This window comes from Gekko japonicus, unplaced genomic scaffold (genome assembly GCF_001447785.1).
Source record: "Gekko japonicus isolate JY-2015 unplaced genomic scaffold, Gekko_japonicus_V1.1 scaffold1608, whole genome shotgun sequence".
NCBI lineage: Eukaryota > Metazoa > Chordata > Lepidosauria > Squamata > Gekkonidae > Gekko > Gekko japonicus.
Window position 1 is genome coordinate 137,746 of NW_015167098.1, and position 9,916 is coordinate 147,661.

At 49.1% G+C, this 9,916-nt stretch overlaps 1 protein-coding gene across 1 annotated transcript in view; it reads right to left on the reverse strand.

Moving 5' to 3' along the window:
* CC2D2A (coiled-coil and C2 domain containing 2A) overlaps nucleotides 1-5,998 on the reverse strand; it is a 60,793-nt gene extending 54,795 nt beyond the window's left edge. The window contains exons 1-2 of the mRNA XM_015412920.1: nucleotides 5,798-5,998; nucleotides 3,585-3,741 (exon numbers count right to left, since the gene is read on the reverse strand). Of these exons, the coding sequence (XP_015268406.1) occupies nucleotides 3,585-3,741; nucleotides 5,798-5,998 (358 nt within the window). The remainder of the gene's footprint in view (nucleotides 1-3,584; nucleotides 3,742-5,797) is intronic.
* Nucleotides 5,999-9,916: the final 3,918 nt, after the last annotated feature.

The window sequence follows — 9,916 nt, forward strand, 5'->3', positions numbered from 1 at the left end:
AATCTCAGATGGGTTTGCATTCGTCTGAATTCTGTCATTGCTTCAGATCTTCTAAATTGCTGTGTCAAGGAATCATGTTTCTTCTCAGCTTCTTGAGTTTTCTCTTCTACTTCTGATACCTTGGTTGCCATATCTTGTATGACCTTGTTGGCTCCTTCTACTTCTTGCTTGATAGATGTTATTTCTGTCTTTACTAGCTCTTTTATTGCGGTAATGTTTTTTTCTTGGGCCTCTTCTAATTGCTTTAAATGTATTTGCATTTGCTTCTCCATTTGCTTCTCCAGATGCTGTTCTATCTGAGTTCCCATCGCCTGAATCGCCTCAGTCATTCTCTTTTCCATAGCTTCCATTGCAGCCTGCATCTCCTTCTTTTCCTTTGATGACATCTTAGGTGTAGAGGTTGAGGCTGCTCTGGGACTTGCTGCTGCGGCTACAGACGCTTCTGAGCCTGTTCTTGTTCTTCTGGTCTCCGTTTTGGCGAATTACACTTTTTTCACTTAAAAAAAAACATTTCGGTTATAATGTCCAAAACCTTACATGCGCACAGGCTGTTCACCTTCTTTTCGTTTAGCTCAGATAGTTTTAAAACCTTTAAAAAAGCAATTTAGTTTCGGGTCCTCCACAAAATGTCGGGCGCAACTTCTATGTGGTTTTTTCGGGAAGAGTAGGTCGATTTCACTGTTCCGGGACCCGTCTGTGCGCTTGCGCTTACATCCGGTCCCTCACTTGTCTTCCTCCGACTTCTTCCGGTTGATCCAAACCTCTCTAGGAGTGGTATTACTGGTTGTCTGCCGTCGGAGGAAATTTGTTGGTACACCGTCCCTTTTCTTCCCGCGATACTTCTCGTCAGTTTCATTTTTCTTATCTCTAGCTAGCCGCAAGAATGTTCAACAATAGCGCTTTTCCCATTTTTCAAGCCTTTAAATCAAATCGGTTTTTTTCCGGAATTAGTCTCTGGGTTCGTCTACTCGTTATCCGCTCAACCACTCAGTTCAAATCATGTTAGAATCAAAATCAGGAAAGCGGGGCGTTTAATTGTTATCTCGTGCGTCTATACTGGGATTGCATTGCTTCTTTTAGTTCACTCACTTTTCCCCTTGCTGAAGAAATCGGCTGATGACGGATTTATGCTGGTAAACCAACTCGGAACGGCTCCTTTAGTGTTTACAGTGTGATCCTGTGCATGCTTACGCAGAAGTAAGCCTTTCTTTGCTCAGGGGTTCTTACGCATTAGTCATCTTGGATGCTAAGATTATTATCTGTACAGAGTTTTGGAAGGTGGTGGAATATGTTAGGGCCTTTTTAGAAGTGGCGCTGAGACGGTGGGGTGCCTTACCCTGTACTGCATTCCTGACCAGGAGAATCGCGGGAGTGCTCTAATTCGCCATCTTGGCACGACCGGAAGCCAAGGGAGGGTGCTTTTTGCTTGTTAGCGTCATCTCGTTACCGACTCATACTCCCAACCTTCATACACTGGAAAGTCAAACCCTCAGAAACACAGCAGAATGACATTTCTGTTTCCTATCTGCAGGGCCGGATTCAGGGTTTTTTTTGTACACTAGGCAAGGCTACCTTCTGCTCCCCCCCCCGGTGCGCCCACCAATTACAGGGCTGCCAACCTCCAGGCAGGGCCTGGAGAGAAGGAAGGCTTTCCTCCATGAATCGCTCTGATCCTGACAGGGGAGATGAGACCAGAGAGAGGCAGTGTGGAGAGAAATCCCAGAGCGAAAACGGCCCCCCCCGGTCACACAAACCCCTCAGCAGAAAGAGAGATTTTCTCTTTCTTTCTTTCTTGCTCACTCTCACTATCTCTCTCTCCCTTTCTCTCTCTCTTTCTTTCCCAGCAAAGAAAATATTAACAGAAAATATTTTTTTAAGAATTCTCCCAAGAGGAGAGGGAAAAATAACAAAAGTTCTTAAAGGTGACCCCCCCGTGCGCGCGCCGCCTTAGATCCGAAGGCAGCTTGAAAGGCGCCGATCCGGAGCCCCGGATGCCTGCGGCAAACCCTCCTGAGGGTTCGGACTCCCCGGGTGTCCTCCGCGAAGCCAGCCAGTGGGCCAGCCGTGGGCCGAAGGAGACAAGGCAACACTGTGGGGCCTGCAGCGAGCCAGAGCCTTGGCGGGTTGACCGTCCTGGGCGCACTCCCCGGTGGGTTCCTCAGGTGGGCAGTTCACTGACTGCACGGCCCCAGTTGTTGGCCTCCTTTGTGGAATTGCCTGGAAACTGGGTGGTGGTGGTGGGTTGCGCCTTTGGGGCCCAGCTCAGGTGTGCCGGGGGGGGCGGCGGCCTGGGATGGAGGGGCCGGCCTTCCTGGGCTGCTCCAGATGTCCCTCCTCATCTCCTCCTCAACATTCCACCGCACCAGCCGCTCAAGAGACGGCGTGGTGACAAAGTTTCTAGAATGTGCCTCCAGCCTCCTCCCCCTCCACCCAATAAATCGATCCGCATCTCCCCCCCCCCCCCCCCCACCGGCTCCCGGTCGGAGCCACGTGGCCAGCCCATCTCCCCTCCGGATTGCTGGAGCAGCCCTGTATGGAGAGGCCTGCCCCGGGCCAGCAAGGCGTGGCCGCTCTGCCCTCTCTTCTGCAGGGTGGAGCGGTGGAATCCCCGGGAGGCCTGGGCAGGGACCGTGGCCAGAGGGGGAGAGAAGTGGCAGTGGTGGTGGCAGTGTGTGGGGGGGTGTCTTCTGGCCGGTGGGGAGGCAGCCGCACTCCAGCCGGGCGCCACAGGGTTAAGGGCATCTTTGGTTTACGAGTGGCCCCGCCAGCTCGGGCAGCGACGGCTTCACTGTCTGTCTGTCTCCCCCCCCCCTCGGGCGCACATCCCTCTCTCCCTCTGGGGGCATGAGGCGAAGCAAGCTGGTGGGAAGGGGTGCGCTGTGGAGTGGGTGCCCAGAAAGCCATGCTGGGGGCGGGCGACGGCAGCAGGGGCCTTGCTGCGCCCCTAGGAGCTCTGCGCCCTAGGCCGTAGCCCTAGTTGGTCTAGTGGAAGAGCCAGCCCTGCCTATTTGACAGCACAATGCCAAATGAAGGGGTCAGTAGGGGTCAATCTTCAGAGGTCACCATGACTTCCAGGTGCACACACACATTCACATTCACACGCACACACACAAGCACATATGAAAAATACAAACCCCCTCCCCAAATCAACTTTGTTGGTCTTCAAGGTACCACTGGACTCAAACTTTGTTCAGTTGCTATCCAGAGTGAGCGGCCATCTGAGTATACATCTCCCCTCTTCATTCTATCCAGACCGTCACCTGAGACCTTCCTACACCTATATTAGGAGGTTCTAAATGCCTGGACCCACCCCCTTCCCCTGTCTATGAGTATTTCCCCCTGATGGATAGGTTAGGTTCTGCCTCTCCTTAAGAGCAGCCAAGGGAAGCTGACAGAATGTTGGTGATGGTTGAAAACAGCAGTTAATGACGCTCAGGTTGAGAGTGAGCCCAGCTAAGTCGAGGTGTGGAGAAGAGCAATTTAAAGCTGAATGGAAACGGTCGACTTGTAATGAACAATCCCAATTGCTCCAAACCAAGGAACAGAACAAGCTCACAAAGTAAGAAACAGAGCAAGGTCCATACCACTCCCCACGCCTTCGTGGTCCAACGTCATGCGCTGGTCACTGCTGAACTCTATTTCTTCTACAGGCGCTCCCCCAGTCAGAACTGTTGTCTCAGGGATTGGTACAAACACTTCGGCCAACAAGTTCACGCCGCCATGACCAACCATTTCATATATCTGTGGCGAGGAGTAAAAGCATCATTCCAGACACTGCAGGGCGTTAAAAACCTCAGAGTGAATTTACATAACATTTCTTACTTATTTTGCTTAATACAGCAAGGAAAACTGGCGTGTTCCTGGATCGGACTGCATTAGCAAAAGCCACAACTGCAAGAAGGCATCTGACTCCAATGGTAACAAGAGTACTGACAAAAACAGAAGCACAGCGTACGTGACAAATCCATGTCAGTGCATTTAACTTACTGTGAACAGATTAACTAAAAGAAAAAGAAAAAGGTTTACTTGCTACAGCTCCGAGCCCAGGCAAGAGTGAGAAGACGTGAGGTCCCACAGGAGACCAGCAAGGGCCAAAGAGACTCAGCATCTAGCCAATGTGGAGGGGGCCCCTAATGCCAAATGTACCCAAGTGAGAGAATTCCCTTTCCCCTCCAGATCCTCTTGCATACAGAGTTCCAATAGCCAGCAGAGTGTTGGGCAGAGACGGCACTCTACCTCTAAGCTGGAAGGTCTCTAGGAGGCAGAGGGACAATCCACCGTCCGTTCAGAACCCAACTACTGGAGAACTGAAGCATTTGGCTCGTGGGCTCCAGACATAAAAGCAGAGGACAGCCTCACCTTGTTGGGGCCTCCCTTAAAAGAAAATCAGCAACAAGCAGTTTGAGCTTTTCTTTCAACCAGAGCACAAAAAGCACACATATGAGGGTATGAAAAACTTTCTTGGTAAGGTGGGCTCCAACCACCACAGAGCACCTAGTCTTTAACCCATGTTCAGAGCCATACAAGTACACAGAGAGGTAATACAAAGAGCCTCTGCGGCTGTTTATGTCCTGTTGCAAACACTTTAGAGCCAGTTTGGTGTAGTGGTTAAGTGTGCAGACTCTAATCTGGGAGAACCGGGTTTGATTCCCCCACTCCTCCACTTGCACCTGCTGGGCAAGCCATAGTTCCGGCACAGCTGTTCCTGAAAGAGCAGTTTCTGTCAGAGCTCTCTCAGCCCCACCGACCTCCCAGGGTGTCTGTTGTGGGGAGGGGGAGGGAAAGGAGTTTGTAAGCCGCTCTGAGACTCCCTTGGGTAGTGAAGGGCCATGGGGTATAAATCCAATCTCTTCTTTTTCTTTATGGTGCTACTCAATTGCTCAGGCCCAAGTGTTATCATCCATGTCTGGACAGTGTCGCTTCAGACAGCAAGCAGAGGTTTCACATTCTGAATCCTCCTACATCTCATATCCCCTCCACAGGGAAAACAAGATGTTAGGGGGGAAAGGTTCACGCTGTAGCCTGTCATGTTGATTTCCCGTGCAGGGACAGATGCCTTTGCATGGAGAAGCGTTCCATCCTTTAAGTCCCGCATGAAGTTTAAAGTGTTGCAGTCCAGGTACAGGTTCACTATCTGTGAGAGAACCAGAACTCCCCCTCTGGGTGGCCCAGGGGCCTGTCCCACATACAGCGGTGTTTCCCAACCTGTGGGTCAGGACCCTAAAGTGGGGTTGCGAAGCCTCTGAAACTGGGCCGCAAGCCAACCCTCCCAAATGGCTGCCCCTGCCCTTGCTCTCGGCTGTATTTTGGAAACCAAGATCTCGCCCTGGAAACTGTATCTTACGTGTCATACTTTAGTTGATATTTTTGTTCACTGCATACACACACACACACACACACACAGAGCGAAATGTGTCCTGATGGTTACCACAGTGAGTTTCTTAGACTCTTAGGGGAGGTTAGAGGGAGTCGTGGAGAAGGAGGGGGTGGTCAAAGGCTGGAATGTGACCTCCATATGGAAAGGCTGCACATGCCTGAATGCCACTTGTTTGGGGATCATAATAGCTGATATGATGTGATAGAGGTCCTACACTGTAGCATCGGACAAAGGAGGAAGATGGAAAGCCGATCTGGATTCCAGTAACACAAGCATGTTCCAGACAGGCGAAGAGCGGCTAACATCTCCGAGGGTCACAGTGAGCTTGAGTGTCCCACAGAGAAATCAAACCCCTGTGGTGGGCCTGCTCACAGCCTGATGATGTTTGGTCGTGCCAGTAAAAAAAGAAACACAACCTACCTGCAATTTCAAACTCTCTGGCCAGTTGAATATTTGCAAGTTGAAAATCTGTCCAAAGTGAATCCTGAAGTCCAAGCTTATTTGCCGGGAAATGGTCCTCGACACCTCTTTGGAGTTGAAAAGGACTTTTAGAAACAAAGATCGTCTCTTCACATCCTCACGTCTTGAAATTTCAGCCCTGCAAAACAGGTCGAGATCCATCTGTGCTTAAAAAAAATGAGTGCATTCACCCACAATTGAAAGTGATCCTAAAGAACAAATGGAGTGTCCTGCATTCACACCCCATTCCCCCATCAGAACAGATGCAAATTATTATATACACCAATAATTTAGCAAATGAGTCACAGAGCTCAGATGAGGGGTTCCAGACAAATTCCATGAGACCTTATAGTCTAGCTCCCCTTTTGCTATCTAGAAAAGCAACCCTGAACGGTACTGAGCAGATGCGATGCGGGTGGCGGAGGCGGTGGGAGAACTTTCCTTTCCTTGTCATCCACCCTCCCCAGGCCTTCAAACTGGCCGTAGACCATGCTTGTCTGCATCTGTCACGTGCTTTTCTCTCCCTCCATGGGTCATCACACACTACACAAGTGTCCGGAAATTTTGAAACTTGAAAAAAAAACCCGTTTTTTTTCCCAGAAAAAACAGAAATTTTCGGAAAAATTGGAAAAAATGCTACATTAGCACTTCTTTTTTCTTTTCCAGATTGAAAGTCATTCTGTGACTTTAGGAACATAAAATATGACTACGGACATTTTTACTTGGCATGAAATTATCACAACTAGCCTATTAAAAATATAGTGTATCCAAACAATGATTACAAACAGAATACCCACCCACATGCAAAACCAAAACTGAAGCCTTTTTCTTTTCTTGTGACAACAGCACCTCCTAAAGGAAGAACTGCATCTTGTTCTTGCATCGGAGAGTTCAGTTTGTAACCTAGGACTTGCTCATCTTCAGTGCACAGAAATTAGATCAATCTGATACCATACGTATTTTTTAGAAATGATTTGGAAAATATTTGAACACCTTGTCTTTAAATATTTTATTCGTCATGTTAAAATAAAATGTTCCATAATCAATTTTTTTCTTTTCTTTTTTCAATTTTTCCAGTTTTTCGGGGGGAAAAAAAAGAAAAAAGGCTTCAGGAAAAAAACGGGAAAAAATTGTTTTCCCCCAAATTTTTCTGGGTTTTTTCCCGGGCCTTCACATCTCTAGGGAAGGCCAAAAGTGGCTGGGAAACTCTGCCCTGTTTACATGCTCAGAGACAGGTTTTATTAGTGTTCCACCAGCCACTGGTAAACGTGGTAGACTGGATTTAGTTTGGGGTGGTGGCACCAAAGAAACAAATGTTCACACACACCAACCCAGAGTGGGTTTGTGACACAGCCTCATCCTGTACAGTGCCCTGACCTAGCTGACGCAGACTAGCCCAATCTCATCAGGTCTCTGAAGATCTCTGAAGCTAAGGAGGCTCAAACCTGGATGGGAGACCACCAAGGAAGTCCAGGGTTGCTACGCAGAGGCAGGTAGAAGACCACCTCTGAACGTCTCTTGCCTTGAAAGCCCTACGGGGTGGCCATAACTTGGCTGTCACTTGATGGCACTTTTCCACCACCGGTCCTTTGATACACTCTTTAGATGCAAAATCTAAGACAGGAGCTCTTAGAAATCGAAGACATCCTGCCTCCACTGCCCTGCATTTTTGGGCTCCTCATCCTAACAGCCAGACAGGCCCCAGAATGGTTTTCCAGCTTCTGCCCCAGGAGAGATCCTTGAAAACCCCTTTCTCACTCCCTTCACCAGCAGGTTGGCACCACTGCTGCAAGAGACTTGGCCCACTACAGTTGAGGGCTTGGCGTTACCAAAAAGTTCTTCCACAGCCACAGGCAGCTTCTATGATAACAATTAAAAAACGCTGTCAAGTTGCAATGGACTTACAGCAATGATTCAAAGAGGTGAGCAGAGGTGGTTTGCCCTTGCCTGCCTCTGTGGAGCGACCCTGGGCTTCCTTGGCAGCCTCCCAGCCGAGTACGAAGCAGGGTCAGCCCAGCTAAGCTCCCCAGCTGTGATGCCACTAGGCCAGGCTGGGCTATTCAGGCTCATAGAGTTTCTATGATATAGGTGCAGTTATCTCTTCCAAATGTTCACTTTCCAAGCAACTGACCAGCACTGAAATCACAGAGGAAGAGAAGGAAATTGCTCTCTCTCTCTCTCTCTCCCCATGTGATAACTTCAGTTCAAACATTATCAAAGTGATATAAGAAGCTGCCTGTAATGTGACTTGCATTGGAGTTTCACAAGAAGAAACCCCCAAAGATACATGAACTGAAATCTAAATGAATGAAGTAGTCAACATTTTCCGGTACTTTAAACAAAATACAAATTGGGGAGGGACCGTGACTCAGTGGCAGAGCATCTGCTTGGTATGCTGAGAGTCTGGGGTTCAGTCTGTCAGCTAGGCCTCTGTCTAGCCCTGGCTGCCATGGGGGTGAGGTGAAGTTTCTGTTCTGCTGTGTCTTCTGTGTTTCTATTATCTCTGCTTGACCTTCAGTGCCTGGTGTAGTATTTCTTCTGGGAACCGAGGCCTGTTATTTCGTTGGGCTTCTACCTGACCCCTGATTGGCCCTGGTCAATCAGGAGGCCTCTTTGACTGAAGTATAACTGCTTGCTTCGCATGCTTTTATTTAGTTCTAACACGAAATGGTTATGATATCTGCATACTATCAATTGTCTCAATAAACTTTACTTTGAATGAAAGCTGTTGGTTGCTTACCTATAACTGATGATCTTTGAGTGGTAATCTGTGCAGTACCACACATAGGGTTGGGTGCCTGTGCACGACCTTGATCGGAGAACCTTCCAGAGCTTGCCTCAGAAACCTTTTTTGGCCCTGGGGAGCAGGCACGCACTGCGCATGCCTGGAGCGGGGGAGAGAGACTCCCACTCAGTTCCTTCGACTGTTACAGGAAAGTCCCATCAACTCAAGGTAAGTGAAGAGGAGATGCCAGCAGTGGGGAAGGCTGGGTGGGCGTGTGTGACTGCACAGATGACCACGCGAAGATCATCAGTTACAGGTGAGCAACCTGTTTATCTTCTTCATGGTCTCTGTGCAGTCCCACACACGGGTGACTAGAAGAGCTGAACCAGGTGGAGGAGGGAGCTGGCAGCTGGAAGAGACAATAAACAGGTTAGGACATAGCAGTACGATTTCAAAATACAGGTCCTACCTGAAGAAGCAGACACATCAGGCGAAGAGAGACTGGAGCACTGTCTGGCCAAATGCAGCATCCCGTCGAGCTTGAACGTCGAGTGCATAGTGGGACACAAAGGTTGATATCAAAGACCACGTAGCCATAGCACAGACGTCTTACAATGGGATACCGGTGAGGAAGGCTGTAGAAGTCGAAACTGCTCTTGTCGAGTGAGCAGAGATAGAAATGGGTGCGGGTTGGTTTGCCAACTCATAGCAAAGGGCTATGGTGGAGGCAACCCATTTTGACAGTCTTTGAGAAGAGACTGGTCCACCCTTGGACGGAGAGCCATAGGTGACAAAAAGCCTCGGAGACTTTCGAAAAGGCTTTGTTCAATGGAGATAAAAGGAGAGCACCCTCCGGACATCAAGGCAATGCAAGGCTCTCTGAGGTGCGTCAGCCGGGTTCGGAGAGAATGTGGTTAAAACAGAAGACTGAGATGAAAGGCAGAAACGACTTTAGGGAGAAAAGAGGGATCTGGCCGGAGAACTACCTTTTCCTTGTGGAAAATTGTATATGGGGGATCTGCACGCAAGGCAGAAAGTTCCCCTACCCAGCGAGCCGTAGTAATAGCAATTAAAAACGCCGTCTTCCACAAGAGGAGGCGAAGATCCATGGAAGCCATCGGCTCATAGGGCTTAGCCACAAGTTGCATCAAAACTAGAGACAAACTCCAGGAGGGCACGAGCGGCTTTCGAGGCAGGCAGAGACAAAGGAGCCCTTTAAGGAAAGACTTTGTCAGGCAGTGTGAAAAGACAGTAGAACCCTGTATTAAGGGGTGATATGCCAAAATGGCAACCTGGTGGACTCTTAGAGAAGAGTATGCAAGGCCTGATTCCTTCAAGGACACAATGTAGGAGAA